Here is a 20,980-nt window from a genome sequence, read left to right as displayed (position 1 = left end):
ATTAAGCAATGCAGATGTTTGTTATGATGTTTGTTATTTGATTTCAACAGCAGTAACAATCTGTGTCTGGCAGCTAGCCTCTGCAAACTTCTGGATAAAGATAACGCCACAAACTGTTACAAGTCCAGTCCAGGACTTGTCTCCTGCCAGTATTCCTCCTGCTCCTGACCATGCTTCTAGGTTGCAGGTTGCTAGGAGACCCAGACATCAGAGGATTTCACATGTTTCCTCCTAGTGTTGCCTGATTGGCAGCTGATCCTATTTGAACTTCCTGGACTGTCACCGCCCTGTCGGTTATAAAGTTTTCATGTGGAACTTTTGGTTATGCAACCTGCTTTCTGTGCATCCAGACTTCCAGCTATAATTTGTACATGCTGCGTGTATTCTGCTCACCGGCTTCTAAGTGACCAAAGTACCCTGGTCTTTCTGAGGTAATAAAGGACATTCTTGTACAACTTTCCCCGGCAAAGACTCTGGATGACTTCATGCAGACAGTTATCCGTATTGACCATCGTTTACGTGAAAGACGGAGTGAGCAGCAGTTGCCTACTAGGTCTCCCCGATATTCTTCGTGGCCCCCTTCACTGGATCGTGAGGAGCCTATGCAAGTTGGAGCTTCTTGCCTGTCTCCGGGAGAAAGGCATAGAAGACGTTCACAAGGTCTCTGTATATACTGTGGAGACAAGGCTCATTCCATAAAAGACTGTCCTTTGATATTCGTTAAAAGGCAGGTCTAAGTGTACAGAAGGGATTACACTTAGGTCTAGCCTCAATTTCCTCCAATAATTCAGTACTTGTTCCTGTATCCATTCATTTAGCTGATAAAGAGTTCAAGACATGGGCTTTATTGGATAGTGAAGCAGCAGCTAATTTTATGGACTATGCATTCTTTCAGAAGTTAAAGATTCCTGCAGTTCCATTAAAGCAAGAAGTTTCCATTTGTGGCCTGGATGGAGGCTTAATCTCTAAAGGAACTCTTAAGGCTAAGACACCTCTTATTCGGCTTACCGTGGGTGTTTTACATATTGAACTCATTTAATTTTTTCTTCTGCATTGTCCTTTGGTTCCAATTGTATTGGGCCTTCCGTGGCTTAAATTACACAATCCATCCATTGACTGGTCCTCTGGGGAGATTATTAAGTGGAGCCCTGAATGTCAGTCCTCATGCCTTTAGCTGCATACACACACAACGATTTAGTTAATGAACTATTTTAGTAAACAATTTTCTCCCTTGAACAAATGAACTAAAATAGTTTACTAAAGTTGTTCATTTACTATGTTCATTTAAATGTAATGAACGATTTTCTAGAACTACAAATGATTTTTGCATAGTCCCTTACTGAAAATCGTTGAGTTGACACGTCTGACTGAACTACAAACTACAAACGTGATCGCGCATGAACGAAAATCGTTCATAGTTTGACTCAGAAAGAGAACGATTTTTACAAACGATTATTGTTAAACAATATCGTTTAACGATAATTGTTCAAACAATCATTGTGTGTGTATGCACCTTTTCACTCAGTGTGCAGATGCTACAATGTCCTGAAGTTTCGTCCGCTTGTAGCATTCCTCCTCAATATTTGGATTTTGCTGATGTGTTTTCTAAACAAAAAGCTAATGCATTGCCTCCACATCGACCATATGATTGCGCCAATCAATCTGGTTCCTGGAGCCAAGTTGTCTAAAGGTCGTTCGTATTCTCTGTCCATTCCTGAGAGTAAAGCTATGGAGGATTATATTAAAGAGGATTTAGCCAGAGGATTTATTCGTCCATCCAAGTCCCCGGTCGGTGCAGGCTTCTTTTTTGTCCAAAAGAAGGATGGGTCTCTACGTCCATGTATAGACTTTAGAGGACTTAACAGTATAACCATCAAGAACTCATATCCGCTACCTCTTATTTCTGTACTTTTTGATCAACTCAGAGAAGCGAAAATTTTCTCCAAAATTGATCTCAGAGGAGCTTATAACCTTATTCGCATTAAGGAAGGTGATGAGTGGAAGACCGCTTTCAACACCCATTCAGGTCACTGAGTATCTCGTCATGCTATTCGGACTCGCTAACGCTCCTGCTGTTTTTCAGGATTTAATTAATGACGTCCTTCGAGAGTTCCTGGGTGTTTTCATGGTTGTCTATTTGGATGATATCCTTATTTACTCCAAGACAGAAGAGCTCCATGTTCAACATGTTCGTTTGGTTTTGCAACAGCTTTGTGAGCATCACCTTTTTGCGAAATTGTAGAAATGTGAATTCCACGTTGCTCAAGTATCCTTTCTGGGTTATGTCATCTCTACTGAGGGATTTTCAATGGATCACAGTAAAGTCAAAGCAGTTCTTGAATGGGTTCAGCCCAATACTTTGAAGGGCATCCAGCGTTTCCTTGGATTTGCTAATTATTACCGGAGATTTATCAATTCTTTCTCTACCATTGTGGCTCCTATTGTGGACCCTACCAAGAAAGGAGTGGATACAGCTAATTGGCCTCTGAAGGCTATCCAGGCTTTTGAAGATCTGAAGACTGCCTTTACTCATGCACCTGTTCTACGTCATCCTGACCCTGAGTTGCCATTTATTTTGGAAGTTGACGCATCAGAGGTTGGGGCTGGAGCAATTCTTTCTCAAAGAAGTCCTCCAGATAAGAAATTGCATCCATGTGCTTTTTTTTCACGCAAATTTGCCACTGCTGAACGGAATTATGATGTGGGGAACAGAGAATTGCTAGCCATTAAATGGGCTTTTGAAGATTGGAGACACTGGCTTGAGGGGGCCAAACATCAAGTCACGGTTCTCACTGATCATAAAAATCTGGCCTATATTGAAACAGCTAAGCATCTCAATTCCAGACAAGCACGTTGGGCTTTAATTTTTATTCGTTTTCATTTTATTTCCTTCCGTCCTGGTTCTAAAAATGTTAAAGCTGATGCTCTCTCCAGAAGTTTCTTCTCTGACCAACAAGTCTCCATTTCTGAAGAACCCATCATTCCTAAAGATTTCATTCATTTTGCCTTAACCCAGACTCTAGCTGAGACACTCCAGAGATGCCAATCTGAAGCTCAATCAAATGTTCCTGCTCATCTTCTTTTTGTTCCTGAGAGACTTAGGAAAACTGTCCTTTTGGATTTTCATTCTAAAAAAGCCTTTGGTCATCCAGGCATTACTAAGACTATGGACATTCTCTCTCATTCTGTCTGGTGGCCATCCTTAGCTAAAGATGTCCATGAGTTTGTGTTAGCATGTGAATTCTGTGCCCATAATAAGACTTCTCTGACAGCTCCTCCTGGTCTTCTTCTTCCATTGTCTACACCTAAGAGACCTTGGACGCACATTGCCATGGACTTCGTTGTGGATCTTCCAGTTTCCTCTGGATGTTCAGTTGTCTGGACGGATGTGGACCGATTTAGTAAAATAGCACACTGTTCCTTTGTCCAAGCTGCCATCGGCCAGAGAACTTTCTTCATTATTTATACAACACATTTTTAGACTTCATGGATTGCCTTTAGATAGTGAGTCTGATCAATTCATTGCACAATTTTGGAGAGCATTTTGTTCCTCGATGGGTATTTCTATCAGTCTCTCTTCAGGATATCATCCACAGTCCAATGGTCAGATGGAACGTGCCAACCAGTCTCTGGAGCAATATTTACGTTGTTCCATTTCCAAATGTCATTCAGATTGGACCCTGTATTTGCCTCTGGCAGAATTTGCATTCAACAATGCTTGTCATTCAGCTTCATCTGTGTCACCGATCAGCATCCCAGAGCTAACTCCTTTGAAATGCTTCCAGTGTGTCTACTCCATCATCTGTGTCTCGGCTTCGCCGTATTTGGAGCAAAGGCCCTCATTCAGAGCCGTACGCTCTGAGCGCTCTGCTCTGAATGAGGGCCGGCCTCCATGAAAATGGAGCGTCCTTCTGGACGCTCGTATAGCTGTGGGTCACCACCCACAGGCTATACGAGCGTGCATTTTGATGGCCTCGATGGTCGAGACCATCACGACCATCGAAATTGCGAGCCGGAGCCTGCGGTTGAGGTTTTCAACCGCAAGCTCCGGAGTGATTTTGGCTCTATCAGAGCCAAAATCACTCCCACTGACATCACTAGTGATGTCAGTGGGCCGGCTTTTGACGGGAGGCGTTCCCATGGGAACGCCCCCGGCAGGGAGGCACGCCCCCGGCACGCCTACCAAAGGGGGCGTGCTGTCAATCAACATTGACAGCACGCCCCCTTTGATCGGACACAACGAGCGAAGGACTTTCCTTCGCTCGTCGCGTCTGGCGCATGCGCACGACGGAGCTCCCTCCATCGTGCGCATGCTCAGTCCAGAACATCGACCCACTTGCGAGCGGACAGCCGCTCGCGAGTGGGTCTGAATCAGGCCCAAAGTTCATCAAAGTCTCTGCAAAGTTTCTCTTCGTTCCAAGAGTATTGCTGACAGGCATCAAAGACCGTGTTTATTGAAAAAGGGAGATTTGGTCTGGCTTTCTACTAAGAATATCAAGCTGCGCCAACCAAGTCATAAATTGGGACCTAGATTCATCGGGCCTTTTCGCATCATTGCTCAAGTGAATCCCGTTGCTTTCAAATTGCAACTACCCAATTCTTTACGTATTAACAACACTTTTCATTGCTCTCTCCTCAAACCGTTTTTTTCTTCCACGAGATTTGGAAGTAAGCCTAGTGCCAAACCTGGTCCAGTGACTGTCTATGGTCAACAGGAATTTGTTGTTGATAGAATTCTGGACTCCAAGTTCTCCAGAGGTAAAGTACAGTTTTTGGTTCATTGGAGGGGTTACGGCCCAGAGGAAGATTAACTCCATGCTCCCAGACTGAAAAGACTTTTCTTTCAGAAGTTTCCTGATAAACCTGGATCTGGGGGTTCTTCAACCCCACGTCAAGGGGGGGGTACTGTTACAAGTCCAGTCCAGGACTTGTCTCCTGCCAGTATTCCTCCTGCTCCTGACATGCTTCTAGGTTGCTGGTTGCTAGGAGACCCAGACGTCAGAGGATTTCACATGTTTCCTCCTAGTGTTGCCTGATTGGCAGCTAATCCTATTTGAACTTCCTGGACTGTTGCCACCCTGTTGGCTATAGAGTTTTCAAGTGGAACTTTTGGTTATGCAACCTGCTTTCTGTGCATCCAGACTTCCAGCTGTAATTTGTACATGCTGCATGTATTCTGCTCACCGGCTTCTAAGTGACCCAAGTACCCTGGGTTCAAGCATCGCTGTCTGCAGTGCCCTCCAGGCCATACAGCTACCCTGCTTCAATAGCACGTTTCAAGCATCGCTGTCTACTAGGCCCTCCAGGCCATCCAGCAATCCTGCTTCTACACCACATTTCAAGCATCACTGTCAACTAGGCCTCCTGGCCATTTAACAATTTTAGTTTGGACTGTATGTCTACAGTATATTCTATTAACTGTCCTATTGTTTCAACTCCTTATTACATCATGGACATGTTGTGTTTGTACTGGCCCTCCTGGTCCACCATATCATTTATTAAGTAAACTGCCATTATTCTAATATTCTGCTTGTGACTGTTCTTCTATGTGCCATGTATCTCCAATACCTCCATCTCGGTCCTAGCATTTGCTAGAGGATCGTAACACAAACCTCGTGATACAAGAGAGGGCTCTCGAGCTTCATAAAGCTTTGAATTTCCCCCTTGATAAAGCAAGCTTAAAAAGTATCAATTAAAATTCTATACAACAGCAATGTGGATTGGTGTTCCTTTTGCACAGACTGTCAATACAAAGACAATATACTGTTTGTCTTATGGCATGATGACCACTACTATGGTATATTAGATAGCAAAGCATTTGTAGGTGCCCGTTTCTTCTTCATGTTTTGCCACACAGCAAACCACCACAGAAATAATCATGCCTGCCTCAGAAAGGATTGTGTTGATACAGGTCAGGCAGCGCTAACATGTACTGTGTGTGGAGTGTTTTGCAGGTCAACTGTGTTTAGAGAGATACAAGTCTCTAGCATTGTCTCTCAAATGCTGTCTCTTGAAAGAAATGTTTTGTGATCAATGCGGTTTGTACACCAACCCCAATCACAAGTGTGAGTGTATGTCCCTTTTGCAAGGTGTGTGTTGACAGTTTTGTGGGCCATTTGTGTCATTTACAAAACATTAAACCTGTGGAACCTACTAAAAAATAAATTTATGATTTCAAATGCATGCAAGAGACGGGTGTACACATAACTAATTGCTATTATGTGTTAACACCAGCGGATGAGAAATCCTGGGCGTTTCAGGGTAATTGCTTGTATCGAAGATTTTGTAAAAACATTCATGAGACCAAAATTTGAGGGGTACACATTCATAGCCCATAATGCCGGGCATTATGATGCATACTTTGTAATGCACCAGCTGATTAAGGAGAAATTTAAAACCCATGTGCTGGCACAAGGCATTAAATGGATATGCATAATGGCGACTGATTTAAAGATTGACTTTAAATTTTTTGCCCATGCACCTCGTTTTTCTAAAGCTATGGGTTTTGAGGGTTCAAAAGGCAATTTCCCGCATTTTTTTTTTTTTTTTTTAACGCCGCAGCTAACCAAGATTATATTGGCGCCATGCCGGCTATTCAGCATTTTGGCATGCAATAAATGATGGAATCAGAGAAGGTGGAATTCAAAGAGTGGTATGAGACAAACACAAGCATGAGCCATTTAACTTCCAGGAGGAACTTAAATGTTATTTCAAGGAGGATGTAATAATATTACAAAGGGCTTGTAAGGCATTCCAAGATGCTGTTATATCAATGACAGAACAGGAAATTGTCATACAAAATAAAAAGGGGCCGGTCATTGTTAAGAGGCATGTCGACCACTTTCAACTGAGCATCGGTTTGCATGGCTATGTTCCAATGCTAATTTTTAGAGGAAAACATGTTGGTGCTTGTACCGGGTGATAACTATCAGAAGACTCAGAAGCATTACTCAACACCAGCCATTCAGTGGCTAATGTACATAGTGCATACAGAAGGCATAGACATAAGGACTTCAAGGGTAAAGATTTACCCAAACCCTTAGACTCGCGAGCAACGCTTTACGGAGGTCGTACAAATTCCATAAAACTATCACAGAACACAGCAGGGTCAGAGCATACACTACTATGATTTTACCAGTCTGTACCCTTTTGTCAACAAAATAAAAATCGTATCCTGTAAAACATCCCAGGATCATTTATAGAGATTGACGATATTACAACATATTTAGGTATTGCTAAAGTAAAAAAGTGTACCCGCCGCGGGGGAGGGGGAGGAACGCACCCTCATTGGCACGTGGTACACCATAGAGTTAAATTCAGCCGTTGACAAGGGTTACAAAGTGTGGAAAATCTATGGAGGTGTGACATTTTGATAACCAATCTGGCAAATTGTTTTCAGGGTACATTAAATTACATCTGAGGGACAAACAAGAGGTGTCCAGCTATTCCGAATTGTGTACAGACTGAGAAATGCCAAATATATATTGATGCCTATCTAAAAAATGAAAGGGTGTCTTTACGACTCGATCAAATGAAATCAATCCAGCTAAAAAGACAAATCTTGAAGTTATTTCTTAATAGTTTATGGGGTATATTTGGGCAACAAGGTAACTTACCCAATACAGCCCTAGTATCTGACCCTGTCAAACTTTTTGAATACGCGGGTTTACCCCACTATGGGGTGTCTGCTTAAGACTTTATAGATGATGATATGGTGATGGTAAATTGGAAATACACCAAAGATCATTACACAAAATCACATAATTGTAATATTTTTATAGCAGCAATAACGACCACATATGCCTGTTTTGAACTGTACAATCTACTGGATAGATTGCAAGAGCGTAGTCTTTACCATGATACAGACTCATTTTTGTCAGCAGGCCCGGTGATTGGAATCCACCATTGGGTGATTATCTAGGTGAACTGACTAGCGAAATTCCAGTGGGTGTGCATATAACAGTTTGTCTCAGTGGGCCCCAAGTCATAAGGATATCGATTAAGTAAAGGGAAAGACCAGTTTAAAAGTTAAAGAAATCACACTCAACGTTGATAATGCGCAACATGTCAACTTTGACAGCCTGAAAGAACTGGTCTTAGATTATCCTTTAAACCCCTAAGGCGAGGATCAGAAAAAAATTATGACTTGCCAGCCCGGTATAGTGCGCTTTAAAAAGGTATTAGCAGATTGAAACGCACGTACTGCAGAAAATGCAAAAGTGCATTTACACTAAACGGAGGCTTACAGATAACTACACAATGCTTCCATTTGAGTATTAAGATGGATATCAGGCCGCAACATCCTTTTTCATGTATTTTAGCAGGCCCCTCCAATTCGGGGAAAAGTTATTCTGTGAAAATGCTGCTGCAAAATTCCGCTACGCACCTCTTGCATGTTCCAGATAATAAGGCTTGGTTTTACGCTTGCTGGCAATCTATGTACGATCATCTGCTGCGTGATTACCCCGGTATGCATTCTATAGAGGGTCTACTGGAGACTTAATGATGACCAACTTTTTCCCCCTGATAGGCTTAATTTAGCAGTGGTTGATGATCTGATGGAGTCAGCTAGTAATAATTCAGAGATTGAGAAAGCTTTCACAAAGTATGTACACCATAGAAATCTCAGCATCATGTACCTTGTGCAAAATGTGTTTTGTCAGGGTAAAAAGAGCAGAACTATACATTTAAATACAAAATATATGGTCCTTTTCAAAATCCCTAGGGATAAAATGCAAGTGACAATGCTGGCTAGGCAGATGTATCTCTGTAAATCAAGGTCATTTTTAGAGAGTCTTTTGAAGATGCAACCAGCGCCCCTTTATGGTTATTTACTGATTGATTTAAGAAACAATACATTTGATGAGTATAGTTTACTAAGCGGTTTATTCCTGCCAGATACACCAGTCGCATATGTCCTTAAAAGGCATACTTCTAAAAAGCAGTAATTCTACAACTTTGTCATTCACCTTAGCACTATCAACAGCAAGCATGTCGGCAGGTTTACGCCATAATTGGGTGCTTTTAAAGGCATTAATAAAGGCGCCACCGACTCAAAGAAACGCTATTTTATCCACGGCTTCAAACAATTTGGTGACAGCCATTTGTGAGATTGCCCTCAACACGCTAAATGGAAAAATACTGTTGTCACAATGACAATTGAATTACCTTAAAAAGCGTAACCTTATAAAATCACTTTGTAATAAGAAATGCACCATTGGAAAAAAGAAGCGATTGGTGAAACAGTCCAGCGGCTTTATTGGCTTGTTGCTTGGTTTTGCTATACTGTTAATAATGGGACTGTGACTAATCATTGATAAAATATGCTGAGAAAATGTATCTGGTGCCTCAGCAGCAGATAGAACGTTTACACAACAAACTGGGCAACGATGATATACATAAAACAGCCACGCAAGGTCTAGATGTAGAGATCATAAACATACCACAGAATAATGATTTATCGGAATATGATAAGGCTAAGCGTTACACAGCTGCATTGCAGAAATATCTGGTGTTGAGTAAGCAGTCTGATAGAGAAAGGTCAACTTTAACTCTTAACACAAGAAACGCCAACTGTTCTTCAAACAACTAACTCTGGTCAGTCAGACGGTTCTGACGCTGTTTATCATGAAGTTTTGGGCGGTGTTAATGACCAGTATAGGAAGAACTGTGAAATACTTTTACGTAAAATGACCAGGTCTGAACACATCACAAACTAGAATGCTAAAGGGGAGTTTCTGTATAAAGGCAATGCTGTACAGGGCTCCAACATGCTGGATTTAATAAGAAACATCACGTAAAGCCATAGCGTGTTGAGCCATAAAATGCCGAATGGCTGGACTGAGATCATGCAAGCTACAGCTGAATTAAATATACTGTACCATCCACTGTAGGCAGCAATGCATGAAATAGGATGTACCTAGACCGTTTAAATGCAGAAACATATCAATGGTGATGGCTATTTATCAACTCCAGCGTCGCTACAAAAAACACTTAAAAGTTTTAAGCACCCCAGGGTTAACAATGACTCACGGTTACTTAATGCCTAGGAAAAGAAATGTAGAATTGTTTTAGGATTCCCTGTATTTGAGTCTATAACCTATTTCTATTGTATATTGTTTAAGCATCAGTATTGTAATAAAGTTTAAAAATGGTGTTATAGTTATGAAACATTGTATATAAAATACTTCAAACATGCTGATTACAATTGTAATAATATTGCAATGATGTTGTATCTGTAAATATACTTTTTATGTTACAATAAAATGTTTATGATCTAGAATGTCCTGTTTTGTTCTTTGTTTCTAATCAGCGTTTTTGGAAGAAGCTCACGATCACACAACAAAGTTTAAAACCATTGTGGATTATAGTTATGAAACATGGTTGAACATTTTTTTCGAATACAGGGATGATTAGAAGTTACACATTTCTGTATACATTTATCTGTATAACATCTCAAACAATTACTTTTCGGCAGACGACTTTGCAACTAATCGGTCATTACAATTTGTATCACTACTAAATCGGGACAGAATTTCCTCATATTTGTTGTTTTTACACATCAAAAATATAAAGTAAATACAATATTGACCACATACATTGCTTGAAAAGTCTTGTAATTGGCAGTTTTGGTGACAAATGCTTTTTGAATTAAAATGTACAAAATGTATGATATTCTTTGGGAAAATGGCACTGTCCGGTGAGAGTCCGTAAGAATTAAAGAAGTAACAAACCCCTGCTTCATTAAAATAAATGGCCAACCAGTGTTTGCCAGGCTGTCTGCTACTATGCGTATTGATTACAAACGCGCAGGGGTAATGTGTCAGTTTATCGGTAGGCAACATATCACATGCATAGGTTCCTTTAAAATATTGGTGTGTGCTTGGCTCTGCATACAGAATGCAATTTATCTGTAGAGTGTTCATTATTTATCACAAAATGATGATCGTTAAAAAAAAATCGATAAAATAGTAAAATAGATTACTTCACTTATAGGTAATCGTACAGCACATTGCGCCTTTGATTAATCTCAATGATATCAAATAGAGCGTAAATGAGCACATTGACTGTCCGATCCAATGCTTCTGCAAAGCGGAATTCGACACGTAGATTGCCACTTCTTACCAGCGAAAGGTGTTCCCCGCACTCCTGCTCTGGCGACAGATCAAAATCAAATAGCGTGTAGCTGTCGTGGTCGGTCAATCAGTATACCGGCATCTGATTTCTGTTCATTTGTGATCTGTATGAGCGACATATACTCTCTTACAGCATTACCGTGTTCAAAGTCAGGTTGAAATGGTTTTGCCAGTTGCAGTGTTCCATCCAGATAAAAGGGATACAAAGCTCACATTTTCATGTTCAAAACAAAAGGGGTCCGATCAAGGGCTCCTGAAAATGCTTCATTGTCCACAAACGCAGCTATGACTGCTTTTGGCACTTGACCTAAAAATAGATTTTCTAAATTAAACACTCTACTGCCTGCAGGTATGCTGTAGATTTTCATTCCGACACGGTCAATTGCATATTTTGTGTTGCCATTTAGTAGGGCTTGCGCGTGCCTATTCCGCATAGCTGATAAGACCTGCACTATTTTCACAAACATGGATGCTGCAACGATCTGTATTTTAAAGGGGTCAGCTTCCGCTGACATTAAGCAGAATTAGTCTGTTTCTGGTGAGTTTAATCTTTAGATCAACAGTGTTTAAAATTAGTTTTTGTTGGTGAAAAAGGTCACAGTGCAGCGTTCCTAGTAATTCAACCGAGCAACTCTGCGCGGTTGCTCTTGCACGTTATGTGAAGCCTATATTTGTGCCGTCCAGCGCCCTGTTATGTTCTCCAGCCACATCTTTGTAAAATAAGCCTGTGTTGTGTTTTGTTGACAAAGCATCAGAGCTATAACTCAATATAGTCTCAATGCACGCTCGGTAGGCATATAGGTTATTGGATTGAGATATGAGCCTGTCACCCAAAGAAACATCCACCTGGCTGAATAAAGTTGCTATGGGGTAATTAATAAGGGTGACCCGAGCCCCTTGGGTTATCGGCCTGTACGATATTGCACATCACATACAGCAATATGTTGTTCAAATCGTAGTAGTGCTCGCCGCTGGCCGCTATATAAAATATAAGCAGCACTGTGTCTGATAACGCTGCTAAAGGTACGACTTCGACGTATAGGCTTTTCTCTATGCTAGTTTGTGTCGGGGGCATGCCAAAAAGATCCAGCCTTATATTTGTCCATTCAACGGACTCGGCGTGTATGAAAGACATGTTTAAAAAATATCACAAATCCCGCGCTTTGGTTTTCTCCTTCTTTTAGTTGCGTCATCTCCGTTTTTTTATTTAAAAAGGGTAGGCCCCAAGGCAGAAGCGCTATCATGTGCTTCCGTTTTCTTTTAGGCACACCTTTTCTTGTATATATTATTCCTGAACCATCTTGAGTGGATTGGTTTGCCTCATGTATTTTATTCACAATGGCCACTGTGGCTAGTCCGATAACATCTTTTGCGATATAACATGCGCTTTAGCCAAGTCTAGACCTCTCTGAAAAAGTGGTACCACTTTTCTGAACAGGCTTCAAAAAATACAGCCTAAACTGCAGCTGTACATGTAAGCGCTGCCGTGAAAACCAAGTAAACCATTACCGGCTGGTGTTTTATAATATTGCGCGTAAAGCGCCGGATCACCATAATTTTTTTTTAACAGCAACCATTCTGCCTGATTAATAAAAATTGTTTTTGCAAAGTCTAAAGTGTAGTTTTATGATTGTTTTCCCAAACTAAAATGCTATGTTCTCATTCTGGTCACTTTATCTCAAAGGTACATAATCAGGCTTCTCATATTGAATTATGACCATATCGTTGTTATGACCCTTAATTTCAATGGCACGTAGCAATGGTACATAACTTTCACCGACCCTCTGGTGTTCGATAATGTTTGTGTACACGTACAACGTATATTGTCCACCTTTGATCTCGACTTTAAATACTTAATTTTAGTTTGAAAACCCAGTATTCTAGTGCTGGCTGTGAGCTGGTACAATGGCTTACTGTCAAAGGATACAATGCGTTCAAGCGGTTTGTACCAGTTTTAAACCGTCCTCCAGTTTATGTCACTCAATTTCTGCATTGATTACGCCGAGTAGCGCAGCGATTGTTTCATAATAACTGAGTTTAATGCACACCTTCATGACATCTGCATCCGGGTCAACCCAGTTTGTTATTTGCATTACACAATCGTGTATATCCAAAGTGTTCCAAGTGTGTGATTATTGTATTTCTGTAATAGTTACCTCCCATTCACCATTAAGTGTATCGACTTTGCAAGTTTTGTTGTGTAGTTAGCAATCTTATTATGCGGGAAAGTATCCGCTGATGCATTACTGGTCATGTAAAGTGATTTGTCATCCATCGTCTTGTTTAGGAGGTTGTTGTGGTTTATATATCATTTATCTCTAATGCACATACACGCACGCACGCACACACACACAATATACATACATAAATACATACAAATGTGTATGTATGTATGTATTTATGAACATCTATGAATTCAGTTTAATAATTTCATCATTGTGAGTAGTATGCTAAATGGCTATGATTATTGTGTCTTGTCTGCATTCTGCTATGTCTATTTAATCAGAATTTGATTATACAGATATCACTGACTGTAAATGATTTTCACCTTGAGAAGGTAAATTACTGTGGATTTGATTACTTGGTGGTGGAAGATGACTTTCAGCGGTATGGTCATTTCTGTGGTGATTCCATTATCCCTCCCATAATTACCACTAGGAATTCCCTATTACTGACATTTTATAGTGATGACAGCGATGAGCTGAAAGGATTTCAGGCATTATACACCTTCAGTGAGTAATACTATCCTATTTATTTATTTCTGGATGGTACAAGTTTTTTCTTTGTTTAATATGTATTATACTGATGTACAGTATGAACAGGTCACTTAGAGATGTATATTACACACAATATATAGTTCTGTTGTACCGAGGGGTCTCCTATGCTCACATTCTGGCTGTAGATGACTGTAGATGCTGCCAACATCCCTGATCCCCCCATTTGTATGAGTACATGATAACCATACATGCCATTATCCAGACTTATGTATCATTAAGCACATCCTCCTTCCATCAGTATATGAGGAGCTTGGTGATAGTGGGAATAAACTTTAGAAGGAGTATAGATGTAAGATTATGCTGATTAGTCTGGGAAATATTTTTAAAATATATAAAAAAAATATTTTAGAAAAAAAAATATTAACAGGTGTTTATGCCATTGCCACATTATACCCTCATTACACGGCAATAGATAACCTAGTTGCAATAGATGACCCCATGGCAATACCTCCCCCATACCCCCAGTGATAAAATACATTATGTCTATATGGCTGGGGACCGGACCACAGGAGGGAATCCGTCCAGAACTGATTTTCATTTAAAATGCTGGGAGACCTCAACAGAGAGCTGATTTAGCCTTTATATTTTGTAAGTGCCCCGTATATATTTGGTATACAGTAGGGGTGAGCGGGTTCGGATTTCTGAAATCCGAACCCCCCCGATCCGAGGCTGATCCGAGTCAGGCTCGACTTTCCCGCCTGACTCGGATCTGAAATCGAGGCAAAACGTCATCATCCCGCCTTCCGGGTCTCGCGGGTTTTGGATCCTATATAAGGTACCCGCGTCTGCGCCATTTTCTCACTCGGCTGTGGACAGTGAAGAGGGAGGGTGGGAGTTAGACCTGGCTGGGCTGTGTAGTGTAGTGCAGTGCAGTGCTGTGCTGTGCTGTGCCCACTACTTCAAAGTCCATAGGGGCTGGCTGGACTGTGTTGTGCAGTCAGTTGTCCATAGGGGCTGTGTCCACTCCAAAGTCCTGTGCAGTGTCCCAGTCCTAAAGGGGTGCTGTAGTGTTGTCCAGGGGGTGCTCTGTCCATAAGGGGTGCTCCCCCCAAGTGCTAAAAAAAAAAATATTTTTTCTGTGTTTGTGAATTGTGTGCACTGTGGCTGCATGTGCATCAACAAAGGAGCAGCGCCAAGCGTGCGCCTGTGTCCCATAAGTAAAGGGCCGGCTGGCTTGTCTGTTAAAGGGTGCTGTAACCCCCAAAGTACACTCCAAACAAAATAAAAAAATATTTTCTGTGTTTGTGAATTGTGTGCGCAGTAGCCGCACGTGCATCAACAAAGTAGTGCCAAGCGTGCGCCTGTGTCCCATAAATAAAGGGCCGGCTGGATTGACCGCTAAAGGGTGCTGTAACCCCCAAAGGGCACTCCAAACAAAATAAAAAAAAAATTTCTGTGTTTGTGAATTGTGTGCACTATGGCTGCACGTGCATCAATGAAGGAGCAGCGCCAAGCGTGCGCCTGTGTCCCATAAGTAAAAGGCCGGCTGGCTTGTCCATTAAAGGGTGCTTTAACCCCCAAAGGGCACTCCAAACAAAATAAAAAAATATTTTCTGTGTTTGTGAATTGTGTGCGCAGTAGCCGCACGTGCATCAACAAAGTAGTGCCAAGCGTGCGCCTGTGTCCCATAAATAAAGGGCCGGCTGGATTGACCGTTATAGGGTGCTGTAACCCCCAAAGTACACTCCAAACCAAATAAAAAAAAATATTTTCTGTGTTTGTGAATTGTGTGCGCAGTAGCCGCACGTGCATAAACAAAGTAGTGCCAAGCGTGCGCCTGTGTCCCATAAATAAAGAGCCAGCTGGATTGACCGCTAAAGGGTGCTGTAACCCCCAAAGGGCACTCCAAACAAAATAAAAAAATATTTTCTGTGTTTGTGAATTGTGTGGGCTGTAGCTGCACGTGCATCAACAAAGGAGCAGCGCCAAGCGTGCGCCTGTGTCCCATAAGTAAAGGGCCGGCTGGTTCATTTCATAAAGGGTGGTGTAACCCACAAAGTGCACTAGTCTCCATCAAAAATAAAAAATTATTTTCTGTGTTTGTGTGCGCCTTAGCCGCACGTATATATCAATATAACATAAATGGAGGACCAAACTTTCTCCGATAAAAATAAAATAGGGAAAAATCAAGAACCACTTCCTCCTAGTGCTGAAGCTGCTGCCACTAGTCATGACATAGACGATAACATGCCATCAACGTCGTCTGCCAAGGCCGATGCCCAATGTCATAGTAGAGGGCACATACAATCCCAAATGACAAAGTTCAGGAAAATGACCTTGAAAAAAACATTTAAATCATCTGAAGAGAAACATAAACTTGCCAATATGCCATTTACGACACGGAGTGGCAAGGAATGGCTAAGGTCTTTCCCTATGTTCATGACTAGTGGTTCAGCTTCACTTGACGATGGAAGCCCTCCTCCCTCTAAAAAAATCAAACGAGTTAAGCTGGCAAAAGCACAGCGAAGAACTGTGCGTTCTAAGAAGATATCACAAATCCCCAAGGAGAGTCCAAGTGTGGTGGTGGTTGTGATGCCTGACCTTCCCAGCACTGGATGGGAAGAGGTGGCTCTTTCCACCATTTGCACGCCCCCTGCAAGTGCTGAAAGGAGCACCCACAGTGCACTTGCTGATATGCAAATTGAAGATGTCACTGTTGAAGTACAACAGGATGAGGATACTGGTGTAGCTGGCGCTGAGGAGGAAGTTGGCGAGGAGGATTCTGATGGTGATGTGGTTTGTTTAAATCAGGCTCCGGGGAGACAGTTGTTGTCCGTGGGATGAAAAAGCCCATCACGGTCATGCCTGGGCAGAAGACCAAACATTCCACCTCTTTGGTCTGGCAATATTTCTATCCAAATCCGGACAACAACTGTCTTGCCATATGTACCATATGTAAAGGTGAAATAAGTAGGGGTAGGGACATTAACCACCTAGGAACATCCTCCCTTATACGGCACCTGCAGCGCGTTCATAAAAAGTTAGTCAAGTTCAGAAACTTTGGCTAAGACCGTAAGCAGTCCAGGGACACCTAAATCCCGTTGTCCTGTTGTATCCAAGGAATCGGTGGATGAGGAGGATGAGGACGACATCTTGCCTCCGTAGAGCCAGTTTGTGCAGGGACAGATTAATTGCCAGCTTATTTTGTGGGGGCCCAAACGAACCAATCATTTCAGCCACAGTCATGTGGCAGACCCTGGCGCTGAAATGATTGGTTTGTTAAGTGTGCATGTCCTCTATACAACATAAGGGTGGGTGGGAGGTCCCAAGGACAATTCCATCTTGCACCTCTTTTTTTTCTTTGCATTATGTACTGTTTGGGGCCTAGTTTTTCAAACTGCCATCCTGTCTGCCACTGCAGTGTCACTCCTAGATGGGCCACGTGTTTGTGCCGCCCACTCGTGTCGCTTAGCATAGTCATCCAGCTACCTCGGTGCAACCTTTTGGCCATAAAAACAGTATTGTAAGGTGTGAGGTGTTCAGAATAGACTGGAAATGAGTGGAAATGAAGGTTATTGAGGTTAATAATAGCATAGGAGCAGAAAAACCCACAAATTCTGTGATGTTAGCTGTTTTTATGCTTTTTTCAAAAAAATACAGATCCAAAACACAAAACCCAGAACCCAAAACACGGAAGGGTGGTTTTGGCAAAACCAATCCAGATCCAAAACACGAAGAAAGATCCAGATCACAAAACACGAAAAGTGGCCGGTGCACACCCCTAGTATACAGTTAGTAAAGTATGTAGTCAGAGTGCCGACACCAGAATGTTGACATGGTCTGAATGTACACAGAGTATCAGCATGGATGTTATGTTGACATTCAAAATGTTAACATCAATATAATGTGAGCATTGTGAATATGGACAGATCATGTTAGGATTAAGGTCAGGCTGCGGTTAGAATAGGGTTAGGGCTGATATTTACAAAATGTCGTCATGCTGATATTCTGACAATGTTGACATTGTGTAAACATAACGTTCAACTCAACCATGTCGACATACTGATATCAACATGCTAATCACAAATGTTGGTAAAGATTGTGTTATAGACTCTATTTGTCATGTTATCTTCAAATATTTATTTCTCTCTCACTACAGTAAAATAAATTAATATAGATGAAGAATATGAGAATATAGAAATACTAAGAATTTAGCAGTGTGAGAAATCAGTAATTGTGGAAATGAACCAACATCACAGCTGTAGTTATATTTGCAGCATAATCACCTTCTGCATGGGATAAAGCAAATCTATCTGATCCTCCTCTGATGGTTGGAATGGGAACTGGAATGAAAAAAATATATATATGTTTTAGAATCAGATTGTTACCTTTATTCTGTATCTCTATCTTGCTCTGTATATATTATATTAGTTCTTAGATAATAGCAAGTGTAAATAATATAGTGTACAGTACATTCCAATAAAGTTGTGTTGTATGTATGTTTGTAAAATGTATTTATTGCATAATGATAAGTATTCAGTGTATATAGAGGGATTAAGCAATGGGTTAGTGTGGTGCTGGGCCTCTGAAGCTGTGTACAGTATGTGATTGGGGAATACAGAAGTGTTCCCAGACACCTGTGACACTCCCATAACACACCTATGAAATGGACCCTTTTTGCAATCATTGTAGGTCACCTCCCAGTCTTCACCCTCATACTCCCAGGGATCACAATCCCTTTCTGAAGTGTTAACAATACCGTACACATTGGTTCACACACAGAAATACAAGTGTCTAATATAAAGCTCATCAGTGCAGTCTTATGAAGCTTTTTTTAACATCCATTTGTGACACATTTTTGGGTGAAAAGGACACTTGGCGCAAGCACTGAACCTGGAGGGTCAGTTGCCCGGCATGGCACATTGCAGTTAGAAAGTAAATTTGACTAAAGGTAGAATTAGAAAAGATCTAAATCAATAAACATCAATGGGCTTTCTGACTGCAAAATTGAACCCTATGGATGATACATATGCAGATTTTGCAGTGAGAAAGCTCGTAGATGGTGATAGATGTGGTATAAAACATAGATCCATTTAACAATAACATTAAGGAGTTACTGAAGAGAAAAAAAAAATCTGGTAAAGGAGAAAACAGACAGAAGAAAGTTGCAATAGTTTAGGCAACAGACCATAAATACCATGGATGAGTGTTTTGATAGCATCATGCGAGAGGATGGTATAATCCTGGTGATGTTCTAGAGATGGAACCAACAGGAATGGATGAAGGGGTGAATGGGATTGAGGAGTCAATAGTGACTCCCAGGCAGTGGTCTTGAAACCTGAATAGATGGTAGTATTGTCCATAAAGATGGAAGGCTAAAGATATGAGAATCATGGAAACTAAAAAAATTATATATACAGTATTAAGCTTGAGAAAGTTTTGAGATATCCATGATGAAATGGAGGAAAGACAGCTAAAATACAGTATGAGAAAGGAGGAAAGGGTGGGGTCATTATAGAACAGGTAAAGTTGATTACTATCAGCATAAATTTGGAGCTACAAACCAGTGGAGCAGATAAGGTCACCAAAAGCAAGGAGGTGTAATGTAAGAGGAGTAGGGCACAGAAGACAGAGGCTTGAGAGGATCCCCTACAGGAAAGTGGAGCAGAAGTGGAAGTTAAGATGGAGAGAATATTGGTTGGAAAGATAAGATAATCAATAAATTACTGTCACAAAGAATGAGGTAAGAGCAAAAACCGTGGTTGATTGGTGGAGAAGTCAAGATCAGTGAGAACAGAGTAATGATTAAATGGAGAGAAAAATGCTGGCAACTTTGGTCAAGGCAGTTTTTTGGAGTAGAGGGTGTATAAGAGTGAGTTCTCAGGGAAGCAGGTGGCATATGGCTACCACAATGACGTAAAGGCATCGATGCTATAGGTAAGAGAACTCGGGTGAGGTTAGTCGCCCTGAGACCAGCAGGATTTAAAAGGCACAGTTTCAACATAGGATGGTGGTGTTCTATTGATGGAAGTAACCTGGACACCGTTCATTCAGAGAGACTGCTATGATTAGATTAAATTCTGGCAACATGGTTTGGCATGGTTGAGCTTAGTCCTTACATCATGAGTGAAGAGTGACTCAAAATCCAGAAGTGCGAATCAAAGTGACAGATTAAAAAAAACAATTGTGTATTTGCAGTGTGATTAAGCCTCTGGAATCTTTCACCCACTGCTTTATGGTTATATAAGTTGTCTGCCAACCTGAAAAGTAAAGCAGACCATTATATCAGTATTCAGAAATAAGCTGGATTCTACTTCCTAAACCTTCAAAATTAAAGATGATCAAAGACCTGTTGCAGATTACTGCTTCTCAGCAATCACAAGGGTTGCAATTAGCTACTGTTCAGGAAGGGCCACCCCACCGATGCTTGAACTGCAGGATAATGCAGGGGAGCAGTGGTAAATGCAGGATTTCCAGATGGGGGTTTCCAAATGCTTAATTTTAGAGTGAGTGTGGCCTGTCAATGAAGAGGGCAGAATTAGTACTTCACCAGCTTTAATAAGTGTCATACAAAGTGTATTATGTGTAATCATTCCAGCATATACAGGACCCAGTGATCACAGGAAGCCATTAGATGCATCAGTAGGCCATCCTGCTTGAGCTGAATGTATTTATATTAGATGTGGGCACCATTACAGAGCATTGCAGCAAGTCTGGGAGCCTGGAGGAGCAGCAGAAGAACCTAGCACTGCCCTGGACATATATGTACATATTGGGCTCTATAGCAGTGCATCTCTAATAGTGCATGTTTTCCAGATCTTCTAGTTGGTGCACAGGTTATTTATTACTGGCTGATACATGTTAAAAGATCCACAGGTTGTGCTAATTTCAATTGTGATACTGAGAAGAACATGCAGCACTAGTAATCTATTATATTACTATTTCTATTCTGGTCATGGTATGTGCTGGGGAGGGGGGTTTCCAAGCAGATGGAACCCCCCCTGCGTTTGCCTATGGGGAGTGATTTTGAACAAGTTAGTCAGTCTTAATATGGAGTGGACTAAGGACCTCATTCAGAGTCTCTCACAAGCGGCCCGATGGTTTGCAAACGCGCATGCTTCGTTCTGT

At 41.3% G+C, this 20,980-nt stretch overlaps 1 protein-coding gene across 1 annotated transcript in view; it reads left to right on the top strand.

The window, feature by feature from the left end:
• The window catches only part of LOC148478159 (embryonic protein UVS.2-like), a 45,161-nt gene extending 31,286 nt beyond the window's left edge, over window positions 1–13,875 (top strand). The window contains exon 5 of the mRNA XM_088455861.1: window positions 13,657–13,875. Within this exon, the coding sequence (XP_088311987.1) occupies window positions 13,657–13,875 (219 nt within the window). The remainder of the gene's footprint in view (window positions 1–13,656) is intronic.
• The last annotated feature ends 7,105 nt before the right edge of the window (window positions 13,876–20,980 follow it).

This window comes from Taudactylus pleione, unplaced genomic scaffold, assembly GCF_031769625.1.
Source record: "Taudactylus pleione unplaced genomic scaffold, aTauple2 ptg000674l, whole genome shotgun sequence".
NCBI classification, from domain to species: Eukaryota; Metazoa; Chordata; class Amphibia; order Anura; family Myobatrachidae; genus Taudactylus; species Taudactylus pleione.
Note: the sequence above shows the minus strand (reverse complement) of the source record. Positions and strands in the feature narration are given on the sequence as shown.